We start from the raw sequence: 17258 nt of genomic DNA, 5'->3' as shown, positions 1-17258 counted from the left end.
ACAGCCCCAAATGATTCCTGAAATGGTATTCCTGATGGACAGGTGGGTCCATCAAACTCCAGGTGGGGCCTAAGTAATTAAATCCCCCTCCCTAGTAATTTGTGGGTGTGGGGGTCGGGTTAGGGAAGTCATTTGTGCACTGGCGGCCCTGCATGATAACATCGTTTCTGATGCAATACAGAAGTGATGGTGGTGTACCAGGGTCGTTTCCTAAAGAATTGGCCCTGGTTCAACACCATCATGTCTAGGTTGTACTGGAAATGTCATCATCAGCTGTGGAAATATATTTGTTCATGCCAGTTTCCTTAGCCTCCTTGCCAGGGTCGCACTGATGGCAAGCAATCTCTGGGTGACCTGCCTCCCCCCCACACCAATGGCCAGAGATTGGCAGGCAGAGGATACAATCACAAGGAGAATGGCCGCCACAATGGGAACCTGGCAGGCTTATGGGGCCTAGAGAACTCCTGGAATTACAACTGATCATCAGACAACAGAGATCAGTTCCAATTGAGAAAATGGCTGCTTTGGAGAGTGGCATTTTATCCCATTGAGGTCCCTCTCCTTGCCCCAAACCCACCTCCCTAGGGTGCATGCCAAAATCCCCAAGAAATTCCCAACCCAAAGTTGGCAACTGTATCAGAACAGGGGACCCCAAGAACAGCATGGAGTCAGGAGTCAGAAATTTGCACTGTACAAGGAGACAAATCAATGAAAATCAGTCCTCCTTTCTACTAGTGAAAAATATTCCATAGGATCCAAGTCTATGTGTAAATTAAGTGCTAATTTAGTATCTCCCAGTGCAATTCTAAATAGAGTTACACCCTTCTAAATCCATTTAAATCAACGGACACAGAAGGGTGTAATTCATTTTAGAAGGGAACAGTAACTGTTCTGATTGCCTCTATGAAGGGAATGACTATGCTTAGCTATTTCTGCTCCCTGCTATATTTCCATGAGTAATCCCAAATTATTTACATTTGTATTACAGCTAGAGATGGGCACAAATCGAATTATGACCCCCCCAAAAAACGCACGAACCAGGCCAGTTCGTGGTTCGCGAACCAGTGGTTCGTGGAAGCTCATTTCCACGAACTTCCACAAACTGCTCTACTGGTTCATTTGGGTCATAAAGGGGCACTTTAAATGGCCATTTCTCCAGGGAAATGGCCACATAAACTTTTCCTGCAGCTTGTAAGTGGCAGGTCCCTTTACACTATCAGCTGGCAGGTGGCGGGGGGATCCCCCCCTTGCTGCCTGCCAGCTGATAGTTTAAAGGGACTTGCTGCTTGCAAGCCACAGAGCCCTTTAAACTGCCCAAACCCTAGACCCCAGCCCCAGCCCCAGCCCCAGCCCCACACTTACCTTGTCCTGTGGGCCTGTAGCATCCTCCCCCTCCTCCCACGAAGGGCGGGAAGGCTGTTTTTGGCCTCTTCTGCCACTGCGGCTCCCATTTGAGGGGCGGGAAGGCCATTTTCGGCCTCCTCCGCCACCCTGCAGGCCCACACAGTGGCAGAAGAGGCCAAAAATGGCCTTCCCACCCCTCATGGGAGGAGGGGAAGGACGCCGCAGGCCTTCAGGGCAAGGTAAATGTGGGGCTGGTGCTGGGGGGTGGGGGGACTGGGGTTGGGCAGTTTAAAGGGCCCTGCCGCTTGCAGGTGGCAGGTCCCTTTAAACTATCAGCCAGCAGGCAGCAAGGGGGGAATCCCCCCTGCCACCTGCCAGCTGATAGTTTAAAGGGACCTGCCACTTGCAAGGCAGGAAAGGGCACTTTAAACTGTCAAATGCCCCTTTCCCTGCTGCTTAAGTGGCTGGAAAGGGCCATTTAAACCCCATGAACCACGAACCATGAACCAGTTTGTAAACTTGCCCCAGTTCATGCCAGTTCGTGGTTCCTGGTTCATGAAAATCCACGAACCACGAACCTCGTGGTTCGGTTTTTTTGTGGTTCATGCCCATCTCTAGTTACAGCAAGCTTACCTTATTTATGTTCTGTATGGGAAACAGAAGAATCACTCTGTATTCTGTATAGAAATCAGACTGTCTCCTGTTGTCTCTCTACCTATTCAGACTACTGGAATAGCACACAGTGAGAAAGGAAATATGTTCTGGGTAAAACTCTAGAAGTTATTTCCTTTAAGATGGGCACAAGTAACTCTGCTTAGGATTGCACAGTATGTTTAACCAGGTCTTTAGCCATGATTCTCCAGAATGCATCCTTTTCTTTCAACAGCAATGTGTGAAGTGTCCCAAAGTCCAAGAGCATGGGATCTGCTGGCATAAAAGAAATCTAGGCAACACAGTCCCTTCATCCCTCGATCATTCTTTAAAGAACAGATCAACCGCTAAAACTTATTTGTTGTGCAATTCCTTACTTATTCTTTATCTACATGTTACATCCGATGTAATTCAATTTCCATAGCATTCACTGTGTTATATATTTGAAGAACAGGATTCTTTACTCCAAGTTCTCCTACCCATAATCCTTTCATGTTTTGTGATGGTGGGCAAGCCAGCCAAGTGCTACATGGCACAACAGTTTCCTTGTCTGTGACACAAGGAGCAATAATATAGATCTCTGATGTTTATATAACACTATTTAACTATAGCGTGAGAGAAGCTGCCACACTGGTGTATTAGAATTCAGTTCACTTTGTGATTAATATACAGGTGATGGGAGGAGTTTGGAATTTCAGCCGCGTCTGCTGTGACATATTTGTAACAATGGATGTGATGATGTGCACGGCCAGCATTTTAAATCTCTGTGCTATCAGTATTGACAGGTAAGAACCAAAGACCCATAATAGTAAGGTAGGGTGGAAGGTGGAGATTTTCCAGTGGGCTCAGACATTGGGAAAGAGGTTGAATTTGAATATGCCACTCATGAATGTAGTAAAGACAGCTTATTGAGTGCTGTGTCACATTACTTAGGAACCTTTGCCAAAAATTAAGACTAGCTAGCCAAGTCTTACTTCAGTTTTTCAGCTGATACAATGTTAGACTACATGAAGAAGGCCCTTTTCTGTTTTATCTTTGGTCTTCTGGAATACTCATCAGCAGGATATTTCTCTATCCCCTTTTTTGTCCCTGTTTTGTAAACAAGCAAAGATGGTTCTGTTTCACCAAGACTTTGAGTTAGTTCTTTTTCTGCTGTAAAGATTTTTGCTGTTTGTTATATTTTTAGGATTTTTTTTAAAAAAATGCATTTTATGTTATATTGTTTGGATGTTTTTATTTCATGCTGCCTTTTGAATGTAAGTTGAAAAGCTGTATTTAATTTTTTTAAAAATCATTAAATATGATGTGACATTGTTCTGGCATGTGTAACATATCATCATCTCAACCTGTATCTTTCCAGCAGAATAAGTCCAGGGAATGATCCAATAACATGTGCTGCTTTTATCTTTTTGAAGCAAATCATATCTGAGAGGCAAGCTACACATTACCCTTGTATGAAAGAAATATTATTTTTGTAGTATTACTTTTTAAAAAATGTTTCACTTTTCAGTTATACTGTTATCTGGGAAAGCTAAAATAAAAACATTTAAAATCCATAGAAAAATAAATCCAGACAATAAAATTCTAAGACAGAAAAATAATTAAAACAAAGATCCAAAAAAAACAGATTAAAAGATTAAAATACAATCCTAAAGAAGATTATACTCTTCTAAACCCATTGATTTCAATGGACTTAGAAGGATGTAATTCTGCTTAGGAATGGATTGTATTTGTACAACTCTAATAAATAATATAATTGCCACATGGCATTTAAAAGAAACCAAGACTGGGACCAGGTGAATATGTTGGGAAAGGCAGAATTTGGAACAACAGCTTTTTTAATAAAGAAAAGCCATCTTGGGAAGCTGAGGTTTTTCAAGAGAAGCAACAGCAGAGGAGGGGGGGGTGTATGTTGCTTTCCCCATTTTTATTTCCTCTCATGGGCTCCAGATGTGTAATTCTGAGCACAAAACCTGTTGGTAGGGAAAGGTTAGGCACCCACAAATCCACTCGAAATAGCTGTCTTCCAGTGTTGGCTTTATTTTGTTTTATTAATGATAGATCCTTCTTCTTGCATGTATTTTCAGTGCACCGAATCGATCATTTACTGCTCTAACTTGTCAGTTCCTACCAGGTTGCTTCTCTGCTTCCACCCCCTAATACACACACAGCTGCACAAAGTGCACAAAGCATCACTCTCCTACTCTCATTTTTGACTAGGCTAAGCCTTTAATTCACTGGCCATTTGCTCTAATGATGGTAACTATCTACTTCTCTGTTGTCCTTTTCGGTTCCTTTTTCACTCTGTTTCCCACTCATATCTGACTATTTCTACCCTTTAATCCTGCATTATTCATCCCATTCTTCTTTATTATTTCCATCATATTTGTTCTGCTGTTCTTTTTTGTTGTTTTTGCACTCTTTTTCCTTCTTTGTTCCCTTGTGTGCGTGTGCCCACACCCACCCACCTACCCTCCTTTCCCATAACTCTTCCTGTGACAATGCCCTTTCTCTCCACCACCCCTCCTTTGGAGTTGGTTCACCTTGCAGGTACACTGCAGTGGTCATGCCTGTTCATTATCAGTACAGCACAGGGCCCAGCTCTTGCAGGAGGGTCTCCATTATGATTGCAGTGGTCTGGCTGCTGGCATTTGCTGTTTCCTGCCCTCTTCTGTTTGGCTTCAACACTACAGGTAATGTAACAGTATCTTGAAATATGAGCTTTATAATCAAAGACTGGGGTCTACCTTTGTGATTTGAAGTCATTAATTAAAAGTGCTTTAATGGTTCAGGTTCTTTGCTCAGACAGCGCCTAATTGTGGAAAGCTTGATCATGGTAGCTGAGAAACTGCGGAGCTTGAAATTCATTTTAGGAGTTTAATTTTTATCAACAAACTTCAAAGTGTATCCTTATAAGCAGCCTTTATTACTCACAATTTTTATGGTTTGTGAAGTACAAAGTCATGCTCTGTCTCTTTCACTCCCCGCCCCTCTCTTTTCAGAAGATCCCAATATTTGTTCCATATCCAATCCCAACTTTGTTATCTACTCTTCTGTGGTGTCCTTCTATCTTCCCTTCTTGGTAACTCTGCTGCTGTACGGCCGCATTTACATTGTGCTGAGGCAAAGACAGCGGAAGAGAGTCCTCACAAGGCAAAGACAGCGGAAGAGAGTCCTCACAAGACAAGGCAGCCAGCGTGTCAAAGCCAGTTACAAACAGCAAGTATGACCATTAACTAACTCTTCAACGCTATGCTTCCCAAATGGCACAGAATCGTGCCCTTCTTTCTATGCTGGTTAGATTTTCTGTCCTTACCCCCCCCCCCAAATTATTGGCTCCAAGAGTCCAGCCTCTGTACCTACTCTGACACTTGCTTCCAGTACCCACAGTTTCTAGCACTTGATGGTACCAGTTTCACATAACTGAGTTCCTCCCAACACACTTTATGCTTCCTTTTCCCAATGCTTCCCTCAGTCACTCTTGGTGTGCTGTATATTTCAGTTGTCATCAGTTAGGCCCATAGCAGTCACTGCTAATGTACCAGGCATAATCCTCTCTCACCCAATCTGAGGAATACTTTGTTAAATGGTGAGCTGCTTGCTCATTGAGATTCAGGCTGAACATCCCACTGCTTCATATTTCCTAGGTCTGATCTTCATTCCACACTTACACAAAGATAAGAGTTGAGACATACAGCTTTAAGAACCATGGAAGGAAAGCACCTCCATTTTCTGAACAAAAATCCTCTGGGGGTGTAAATAGTTATTTGATGAAGACTCAAAGGAAATTGTAGCCTGTGCGCCTTTCACAAAGGCCTTTCACAACACCTACTACTACCTTTTAAGTTGAAGGCCGATTATATGTTTTCAGAGAGTTGCAATGTTATGACAGAAGTCTAAGGTAGATTAGTTGTTGTAGATTTTCTGGGCTGTATGGCTGTGGTCTTGGCATTGTAGTTCCTGACAGCCTTCAGCAATATATCTAAGGTAGATGTTTGGGCAATGTGTACAATACTGTTTCCATTTTAAAAATGAAAAGCTGCTGACAGCACCAGAATCAGGAGTGGAGAAAGATAGGAGGAGGGCTTGCTTACAATTTCCCCCTCGACCAATTCCTCTCTCAAAATTATCCATCTGCAAAGATCAGGATGCTCCTATCTTCTATTCTGAAGAAGGCAAAGCAGACAGGGGAGTGATTTTGAGCAGAAAGGTGGATGACAGGGGAAGGTTTAAGTAGACCCTCTCCCTCTACCATTCTTCTTCACCTGATCACAATACCTTACAGCTGCTTGTCATTTTTTTTAAAAAGGAAGACGGATACATGCACTTTGGTCTTAAAGAGTTATTGCCCATGGCATATATACTTGTTTCAGGTATCTCCCAAACTCTCAGGCCTTCTCAATAATTGATCTGTTCTTAATGAAAGAGCAACCTGTGGAAACTCATGTGATTTCTTTACCAGGCTTTTAGAAGAAAAACTGTTAAAATTGTAATTTCCATGACTTTTTATCTAATGGGATTATACATATTTAATGTATATGTATATATGAGCTGTACTGTTTCAAAATTTAGGCTCATTTGCTCTAGTTTAATTTGTTAGGTTTCCATAACAGATTGGAACCACAAGAAGGACTTTGTGAGAACTGTGCAAAAATGGCCTCCATGGTGTAATAGCCATATGGGTTGGGAAGATGTTGTGGTGAGGGGGAAGGGGGTATAATCATGCCCTTTTCCCTCTTCCATCAGCTGACCTACACTCACTCGAGAGGCAAAAAGGAGCAATTTTGCTGCTGCCCCCTCTCCATTGTAACATTCTGACATGTGTGGGTTTTACTCTACAGGGGTCCTGTGGCCTTGGGAATAAACTTTTCTGTGTCAGAAATGGCTGCTGGAGGACGGTGAAAAGTCAGGAAGATCAGAGATCTTCAGTAGCTTCTGCTGACAGATCATGAGATCCAAATACTGATGGTGGTTGTGGGTTTTCTGGGCTGTATTGCCGTGGTCTTGGCATTGTAGTTCCTGACGTTTCGCCAGCAGCTGTGGCTGGCATCTTCAGAGGTGTAGCACCAAAAGACAGAGATCTCTCAGTGTCACAGTGTGGAAAAGATGTTGGCAGGTCATTTGTATCTACTCAGGAGGGGTGGGGTTGAGCTGAGTCATCCTGTAAGAGTTTCCCAGCGTGTGGAATGCTAATGGCGGGAGGCTTCACTGTATCCTGAGGAGGTTCTTTTGCATATGGATTGGGGCTTGATGTGCTAATCTTCTCTGCAGGGCTATTGTCGAGTATAGAGTGTTTTGTTAGCCTGGTGTTTTTCAGAACTGGAAACCATGCTCTGTTCATATCAACACCAGCCATAAAATGAGAAGTCAGGATTGGGACAAGGTCGATAATCTCACCTACAGGAAGATGGAACAAGTTTTTACCAACCACACTTCCAGACAGAAGCAGAAGTTTAACAAACTACAGGAAAAAAGACAGACAAGCCCAATGCTCAACAATGCATGCATTGTCATCAATCTGACAGACCATCAACTCTCACCAGAAGAAACCTCCATCTTGGCAAAGGGAGGAAACTTTGCAGTCACCCCCACCAGAATTCCTGTGGAAGACATCATTGCAAATGTAGAAGCTGCCATTCGTCATCTACCTGAAGAGGAAGCTGAGGAAATAAGAGGAGAGACAGCCAGGATTCTACGAAAGGCAAAGCTTCCCACCAGCAATATAACACGCAAGGAGAGAAATGCCATCAAGACCCTCAATGCAAATCCAGACATCATCATTCTACCAGCTGATAAAGGCAATGCTACAGTGATCATGAAAACAGAGGAATACAAAAAGAAGATTAAGGAACTCCTGGACCCCTCCACCTACAAAAAACTAAAACGAGATCCCAACTGCAAAATCACCAGGCTAACAAATGCGCTGATCAAGAATTCCTCACTACATCCCGACACACACAGAAAACTATGCAAGACAGAAGCACAGCCACCTAGACTATATGGACTCCCTAAAATACATAAGGATTCAGTCCCACTCCGACCCATTGTGAGTGCCATTGGTTCACCGACATAAGAATTACCTAGACATCTGGCCGATCTCCTGCAGGACCACATCGGGAAAACCTCGTCTTACATCAAAGATTCAGCAGATTTCATCAACAAAATCAGTTCTCTGAAACTCAATCCACAAGACATACTTGTCAGTTTTGATGTTGTATCCCTGTTTACCAAGGTTCCAGTAAAAGACACTATTGCACTTATTAATCAGATTTTCCCAGAGGATGTAACAGCCTTATTCCATTATTATCTGACAACCAGTTACTTCCAATGGGATAACGAATTCTAGGAACAGATGGATGGGGTGGCCATGGGGAGCCCTCTCAGCCCAGTTATAGCAAACTTCTACATGGAACATTTTGAAAAAACAGCTCTAGAATCAGCACCCCACAAACCTCCATGGGGAGGAAGAATTGATGGGGTTTTTGAATCATCTCAACAACATCCACCTGAACATACAATTCACAATGAAGAAAGAAATCGAGGGAAAACTCCCATTCCTGAATACCTTGGTCATCCGCAAAGCAAACTTTCAGTTAGGTCACAAGGTCTACAGGAAACCAACTCACACTGATCGGTACTTACACAAAAACTCCAATCACCACCCCCGACAGAAAAGAGGCATAATGAAAACATTAGTGGATCGTGCAAGACGGATATGTGAGCCGCACTTTCTCAATGAGGAAATTAATCATCTAAACCACGCACTTCAGGCAAATGGCTACTCCAGAAATGAAATCCGAAGAGCAATCAAACCCAGGATGAATCAAACAACCAAGGAAAAACAGTCTCCTACAGGAAAAGTGTTTTTGCCATATATCAAAGGAATTACTGATCCATCTTCCTGTAGGTGAGATTATCGACCTTGTCCCAATCCTGACTTCTCATTTTATGGCTGGTGTTGATATGAACAGAGCATGGTTTCCAGTTCTGAAAAACACCAGGCTAACAAAACACTCTATACTCGACAATAGCCCTGCAGAGTAGATTAGCACATCAAGCCCCAATCCATATGCAAAAGAACCTCCTCAGGATACAGTGAAGCCTCCCGCCATTAGCATTCCACACGCTGGGAAACTCTTACAGGATGACTCAGCTCAACCCCACCCCTCCTGAGTAGATACAAATGACCTGCCAACATCTTTTCCACACTGTGACACTGAGAGATCTCTGTCTTTTGGTGCTACACCTCTGAAGATGCCAGCCACAGCTGCTGGCGAAACGTCAGGAACTACAATGCCAAGACCACGGCAATACAGCCCGGAAAACCCACAACCACCATCGTTCTCCGGCCGTGAAAGCCTTCGACAATACATAGATCCAAATACGTTGTTAGCTGCCCTGAGCTCTGAAAAGTAAATGTGGGATGCAAATCTTTTAAATAAAATAAAAGGAATGGCCACTCATAAAACATGGGCAATGATGGCTTTATCATGTTTATTTGAAATATTTGAAAAAAAATTATCACTTGTCTCAGTGTGCTGCAATAACGAGCATTAAGAAAAGAAATTACTTCCTTTAAAACATTAATTTTATTAGTTAGTTTGGTGACTGAGTGTTTTATTTACTAGTTAAGATTAATAATCCTAAATGGGATTAATGAGACAGCATAGATCTCCTTTGGGATCACAAATTATGATTAGTATTTTCACAGAGCATACAGCTGAGATATTTCAGGCAGTCAAATCATTAAGAGTAGCTTCAGCCATTAAGTTTTGCTGTGAATAAAACTCCTTGCTGTTAATTTCAGTTGAACCATATATTCTTTAGAATGCAAGTATTTTAATATCTTCTGGCCCTGCCCCAGTGCATAAATGACCTATGCAGTCTGGTATCAGTTACATCAGCTAACAGCCATGCCACAGAATTGGTGCCAATCATTCTGCCCTGCAACACTAGTGCTATACAAAGACAATGGGTCTTGTCCTTCTACGTACTTGGTTTTATGCAATTTTCATAACACTGGGTACAATGAAATCAAGGCAATATACCTTGTTCCACCTGTTGGAAGCTTCTGATATGTCTCCACAATAAGTGTAACCTTTGTATGAGCACTGTTTCATGTTAGGTAATTCCAGATAGGTAGCCATGATAGTCTGTAGCACAAAAATAAAACAGGTACCCAATGTCTAGATCTGATGAAGTAAACTTCACAAAAACTTATGCTGCAATAAACACTGTTCATCTCTAAAGTGCCACTGCTTCAGGTGGGTAGCCATGTTGGTCTTCAGTAGAGGAGCAAAATTTGCATTCTGATAAAGGGATTCTTGACTCTCAAAAAGCTTATACCCTCGAAATCTTGAAGTGTCACTGGACTCCTGTTTTATTTTGAATTCCACAATAGTTTTTTGAAAAGCATAAGGGATAGGTGGGATGTAACAATGCTGGGATTTTGCCAAATTCCATCCAAGAGCAGATTTGTTCTGAGGATATAAAATTGCAAGAGTCTAAATCATATCAGTAATGTTAGGAATGGGTAAGAAACAAGGCACAGCTATTGTATGGATATGGCTTCATCTCCAAATGGAAGAAAATATCGGATAAAGGTCATTTCCCCACGGTCTAAAAATAGCACGATACTCATGGAAGGCTGCCGGCTTCCTCGCGTGATTTTTGATGCCACCCATTTACAAAATGCCGCAAATGTGATTTGTGGCATTTTATAAATGGGGGGTATCAAAAATCGCACAAGGAAGCTGGCAGCCTTCTGTGAGTATCTCGTTATTTTTAGACCATGAGGAAACGGCCACAATTCTACCCCATTTTCAGTTGTGGGTTCCAAATGTGCAGTTTCCTTTGGAGAGTCCTGCTAGGTCAGACCCTTGGTCCAGCATCATGTTTTCTACAGTAGGAGACCAAATGGCCCAGAAGGCCCACAGGCAGGAGCACAGAGCATTACTTGCTGCTACTTGCCAGCAACTGTCTTTCAAACATATATTGCCTCTGAACATAGAGGTCACATTCAGCTGTCATGGTTAATAGCCATTGATGTGCCTCTCCACCATGTATTTGCCTACTCCTTTAAATAATCAAAGCTAGCAGCTATCTCATGAGTTCCACAAGTTAATTATACCTCTATGCCTCCTTCACCTACTAGGGATACTTGAACACCCACCAGTTTTGCTCGCATCCTGTTTGCTAGTGATGAAAAGAGACCTGATTTTTCGTTCTTTTTCTTTTAAAATAATTTTTATTTTATTAAAGCAAAAAGGGGTACAGAAAGAAAAAAAGGGGAAGAAGGGGGAAAATCAAGACAAATATAAAACTATGTGCTACAAGGGTTGTTAAAATACAGAATGCAAGAAACATGACCTTCATCAATATTAAAATAAAAATTAATATAATTTTTTACCCTAACTAGTATATGTTTTCCCATCTGTACTACACAAACAGAATTCAAACCTACTCCTGCTGTTATTTAATAGTAAAAAACTCATTATTTCATTATTACTCCAAGTTATCCTTTCCATTTTAATAATAACAATTAATAGCAATATCACTGCTTATTTCTTAATATAAGTAACATATCCTTTAATATAAATATAAAGTACTATAGAAGATTCTAACATATTCTAACATAAAAAAATTCTTATTTCACTTTTGCTTATCGTTACCTTATACTTTACTTTTTGATAACTTTATACCAATATTTCCATATTACAGAGACCTGATTTTTCTATGATCAGTTCAATAGTTTGTCAATCTGTTCATCAATGTTTGGCAGGTTGATTCATTGTATTCCTTACAAACCATGCAATACAGCACAACTGGCCTTTCACGCGTGAACATTCTCACACAGACTGATTGAGTTTTACTGTCCCACCCATTCTTGCTGCATAAGTGCTCTGCTAAGCAGGCAATTGTTTTAAGTAGACAATTAAATCACTTGTTAAATTACTCACACATCATATCAATCAGCCATCAATTAATGATGTGTTTCAATAAAATCCTACCCTTTGGTTGTTCATCTACATAGTGCACAGTGGAGCTAAAGGCCACTGATCAGTTTGAATTGGCAGCGCATTTGCATATGCATAATTTTGGGAAACTCCAGTACAAACTGGTTCAGCAGGCATTCATGGTTGCTGTCAGTTCCTGCCAGGTAGATCCCTCTGTCTCTCTCCAGTGAACACACATTGATTCCAATAGAAAAAGCTTTATTCAGGATTTTACAGTTCAGGTCTGAACTCCATCACGGAGCTTGGTAGAAGTGACAATTCAAAACAAAAGGTCAATGTTATACTTGAGTTTTTCCAGCGTTCCAGCAACGTTTACATTTTGGCACTCGGGGTTACACTGGTTCTGTGAGAACCCATTATAGTTATGGCTAAACAGTGATTATACAATACTAGGTTCCCAGCATCTGGGCAAAGTAACAAACGCAAGCGCCTGGAGTCTCCAAGGTTGTCTCTAGCTCGGAGATGCATAGTTCTGTGAGATAATAGGGGGACCCATCCTGTCTGGAGGAATAACAATTATAATATGGGAAGAACATGGAGAGATTACAGCAGGGTCAAATCCACATTACTCATTCTAAGTCGCATGTTCCCCGCATTCCCCACGCAATCCTGAGTGCCGGTCACATTACCTCATTAAACTGACGCATTTCATTCGCATTTCTCCCGAATATGTGGTCACAGGTTTTCAACGGGAGTTTCACGGTGGCCGTGAACAGGCCAATGCGCAATTTACGTGTTTTTTTTAAAAACCACCCCCCTTCCTGTCTCTCCGGCCGTTCCGAGAGTTCCTATTGGCTGATTCAACTTGCAAGTGCTCCGTAGTCTGCAAAAGACTGTTTTTGACTTCATAGCATTGGATTTATTGATTATGCTGTTTCTGAATCAAATCTGGTAGTTTGAAAATCATTTTGGGGTGAATCCATCCTCAGAACGGACTCGCGAAACTTCCTTTTTAACTGTTTTTTATTTTTTTTATTTTATATTACTGTAATATCGAAATTACGAAATATCGAAATAATGACACTCCAAGGAAGTGAAACTTCAGTAAAATTCAGGCACTGAACTGTCCTGCATAGGAAATGCCCACAATAGCTTCCCACATGCTTCCAAATTTCCAAAAAAGAAACGGGAGACAGCCATCAGTGCTGTCAGTGGGGGAAAGAGAGGCATCATTATCTTCAATGATGTTTCTTTATAAGGCAAGATCGAAATAACGGAAAAGTGTGCTCAAAATTTTTTTTAAAAATGGGCGGGGAAAAAAGGTCCTGCCCAAAAAAGCGGTTTTCGAGAGGCTGTGTGACCGGAGGGACGCGTGAGAAAGACGGATTGGAAGCAGGAATGTGAATGAAGAGGAAAAAATCGCGGATTGGAGGCAAACGGAAGATATCCGATAAACATGCGGGTAATGGGTGAATGTGGATTTGACCCAGGTTAGCATTAGACATTCAATACACTGTGGCATCAGGGATATAACAATCATGGCAGGGCTGTACACAGTCATCATGACTAAACAGCCTGGGTGATTGGCTCACATCTGGCTGCCACCTTTCACTACAGTAAATTCAACAGTTGAATGTGTTCATGGCAAAATTTGCAGCATCCCTAGATAGCAGCATCTGTACTTCCCATCAAGGTCATTAGGTACCCTTGAATTCTAACATTATAGGAGAGAAAGAAAAAAGTTCTCTTTCTGCATGCTCTCCAGACCATGTATAAAGCTATCATGTCCCCACTTAGGGCCAAGCTACAAGTGACGAATGACACTTGAACGGCAAGTGGATTGAGTGGAGGGCAAGTGAACAGGGAGAAATACACTTGCTGTTCAAGTGTCATTCGTCTCTTGTAGCTTGGCCCTGAGTCATCTTTTTTTCTAAATTAAAACTTCCCTACTCTTTAGCCTTTGCTTTTATTGACTGAGCTCATTCACCTTGGTGGTGAAAAGGAAGAGCTTGTCAGAGCCTTTCTTCTGTCAGGCTTCATAGATCCTAAATGGGTTCCTGTCCTGATTGTCTGTGGCCTCTTGTTTTTCAGCAACATACAGAGATAAAAGCTTTACATCCGAGGCCCCCACAAGCCCTCTCATATTGTTTGCAGCTGAAGAGTTCTGGCCAGAAACTGTCTACTGAAAAGAAGCCTCTGACGCCCACAGAATTGCAGCAGTACTGCAGTTTCTGCCATGAGGTTTCCATCTCCAGTATGGGGAATAAAGAGGCTGTTGACCTAAAAATGAGAAGGAAAACCTCATGCTTAGAAGTGCGCAAACTCAACAATGGCCAAACAGCAACCACGTTGAGACTACCACCCCAGCAGCACCGGACAATACAGCTCAGAGAGAGGAAGGCCACCCAAATGCTAGCTATAGTTCTGGGTAAGCAGAGACATTTCTACCCCTTTGAAAGAGCAGTCTGCAAAGCAGTGAGGGCTAAAAGAAGATGGTGCATGGGAGGCCTGTATCGCAGTTACCTAACTTGTTCTTAATGGCAGCCACTCTGGATTTGATTGTAAGAGGAATGGGATGGACGGCTTTCCCACTTGAAATTGACACACACACACATACCCAAGTTCCTTTTCCATCCATCAGAAAAAAGATACGGGGAGCCTGTGGTTTTCACTATGGGTTGAAAAAAGTTGGAGGGTCCCACTTTTACGTGGAGAAACAGCCAACATGGAAGTAACGATGTGGCCTTTTCTCCACTCTCAGTTCTGGCTTTTAAAAAATTGGGTGACTTTACACACCAATAAAACGCATAAATGTTTGCAAATTTAAATTCATAAGAATAAAAAAAGCTCTGCTCCATCAGACTATGGCTCTGTTATGAAATTTCCTCACATTATCGGGGGGGGGGGGGGAGCATTACCTAAAAAGGGCACATGGAAACCAGAAGTCTCTTTGACAGTCTTAAAAAAACAGAAATGTATGAAGAATCAGTCTCTTTGATGATAATTCTGTACAGGTACCAGTCTTCTGATTGAAAAGGTCAGAAGTTTGTTTATTCCAGGACTTGGTGAAATCCTTCTATTCAAGCCAATGATAATTCAGTGTTGTCTATTAAGAACTTCATTTAAAATCACTCTAGTTATCCTTGAACAGAATCACACTAATAGAGGGGGAGAAACTGGAATATAGAAATGAGATAATAAATAAAAAGACATGCCTGCTATCCCTTCTTATACCTTCTTACTAAGCCCTTTCAGAAAAGATAAGATAGTCTGGAGAGATTTGGGGATTTAGGGTGTAGCTATCTTATACAGACATAATTACATAAGCCTCCCATGACTTTATTAAACTGTCTAATTTGTTTTCTCCAAAGGCATGCTGTTAAGACACCTCAAAGCATTCAAAATAATTCTAGCTAACATAGTTAGAGTGGTGAAAAATACATGTTTGCAGTTTTAAACAAAATTCTAAAAGCTAACTCTAAGGCCTATTGTGTCAAAACATAAAAACTAAAAATCCACAACAAAGCCCTCTAATCCAGTGTCCTGCATCCCACAATAGCCAAACACAGACCTAGGGTTGCCAGCTCTGAGTTGGGAAATTCGTGGAGATTTTGGGACTGGAGACTGGGGATGGGATTCCCTGTTTTCAGGGTTTGCCCTGCTGCCCACCAATTATTCACAATCAGCAGGAAGGGGCAAACCCCCCTGGCAATTGCCCACCGCTGGCAGGCAACCCAGGTGAGTGGGCAAGCGCGCAAGTTCTTTGCCATATACATGATTCTGTTCTCCATTTTATTATCAGAAAAACCCTATGAGTGCCATTCTCAGTAGAATTTTACATCTTTCTATGTCTATTAACTTCAATGGACTTAGAACAAAGTACTTCTGCTTAGGATGGCACTGTCACTGACATGGCAGGGTGGGGGGTTTGAACATGGCTTTCCCCAGTTCTAGGTTAATTACAGTACATAGCATTTCACAAATCCACAGACGCATACATTCCATCAATTCCGTCTGAAAGAATTAACACAACATTTAGTAATAACAGTTAATATTTTTTTAAAATAAAATAGTTCATGTGTATTGTGTGAGGAAGGATTTAGAGCTAGGATGAAGCCCTGCTGAGCCAACATGATGATGATCTATCATTCTCCTTTACTCCTAGGGACATTCATAGTCTGCTGGCTGCCATTTTTCTTAACACATATATTGAATACGCATTGCCAAGCCTGTCACATCTCTCCAGAACTGTACGGAGCCACTATATGGCTTGGCTACGTAAACAGCGCCCTCAACCCCATCATCTACACCACCTTCAACAATGAGTTCCGCAAAGCTTTCCTCAAGATCTTGTATTGCTGAAAGCTTGGAGAGTGACACAACATTACTTTCCAGGTGGATGTGGCAGCTGTGATGGTACTGTATGCACACGACTGGATCTTTGTCAGACATCAATGAATGAGCAGGAGAGAGAGCATGGGACTTTTCTCCAATCCCATTTCCATGGGTTTACTCGAGCAATGCTTCTACAACAATAGTAGTCACATGTCCCATATTAAATAATAATGCTTAAAGAATTCACATGGGTTATTGGCATCCATTACAAGTCATTCTAAACAGTTCCAGGATGCATTGGTGTTGTTCAAGCACATGGGGAAATGTAAAGGGGCAAAGTTCTATGAACTTGTCATCCAAGGGATATAAATGATATTGTGAACAATTCTGAAAAGATTTCTATAGGAATTCTTGGGAAGCAGGAAAATCTGAAGCATTTACATCCAGTGTTTGAAGTATAGCACATTCATTATCTGCAATAGCAAGACTTCAACCAACTGTGAATTATGTAGCAGAATATGATTACACTAATTTCTGCCTTCGACTGTGTGTCAAAAAATATCATGCTGATCAGTAGGCCACATAAAAGAGGAATGTTTGAAATGGGTTACATTCCTTGAAATAGCATCACTTAGATTTTTACTAGCTCTTAACTAGAGATGGGCATGAACAGAAAAAAACCCCGAACATGATGTTTGTTGTTCATTGCCATCCATGAACAGGGACTCACAAACAACCATGAACATGGCCCTGTTTACAAACATGTTCATGGTTGGCTGTTCGTGGGGGCCAGCAGGCTCTCCTCCAGCCATCATCCAAGTCAAGATCTCTACTGCTCCACTCCCAGAAACCTGACGAGCAGGCACCAGGAAAGGTACCAATAATAAATAATAGCTTGGCCCCAGAGCCTGGCAGCAGCCCTGGAACTTAAAGGGGTAGATCCCTACCACACCACTCCCAGATACCTTACCT

General features: G+C 41.8%; 1 protein-coding gene across 1 annotated transcript in view; it reads left to right on the top strand.

Moving 5' to 3' along the window:
• DRD3 (dopamine receptor D3) overlaps nt 1–16313 on the top strand; it is a 32372-nt gene extending 16059 nt beyond the window's left edge. The window contains exons 2-6 of the mRNA XM_054974137.1: nt 2668–2780; nt 4546–4688; nt 4998–5218; nt 14145–14379; nt 16117–16313. Coding sequence (XP_054830112.1) covers nt 2668–2780; nt 4546–4688; nt 4998–5218; nt 14145–14379; nt 16117–16313 — 909 coding nt within the window. The remainder of the gene's footprint in view (nt 1–2667; nt 2781–4545; nt 4689–4997; nt 5219–14144; nt 14380–16116) is intronic.
• The last annotated feature ends 945 nt before the right edge of the window (nt 16314–17258 follow it).

This window comes from Eublepharis macularius, chromosome 3 (assembly GCF_028583425.1).
Source record: "Eublepharis macularius isolate TG4126 chromosome 3, MPM_Emac_v1.0, whole genome shotgun sequence".
NCBI lineage: Eukaryota > Metazoa > Chordata > Lepidosauria > Squamata > Eublepharidae > Eublepharis > Eublepharis macularius.
The sequence above is the reverse complement of the archived record's forward strand: the minus strand, read 5'-3'. Positions and strand labels throughout refer to the sequence as shown.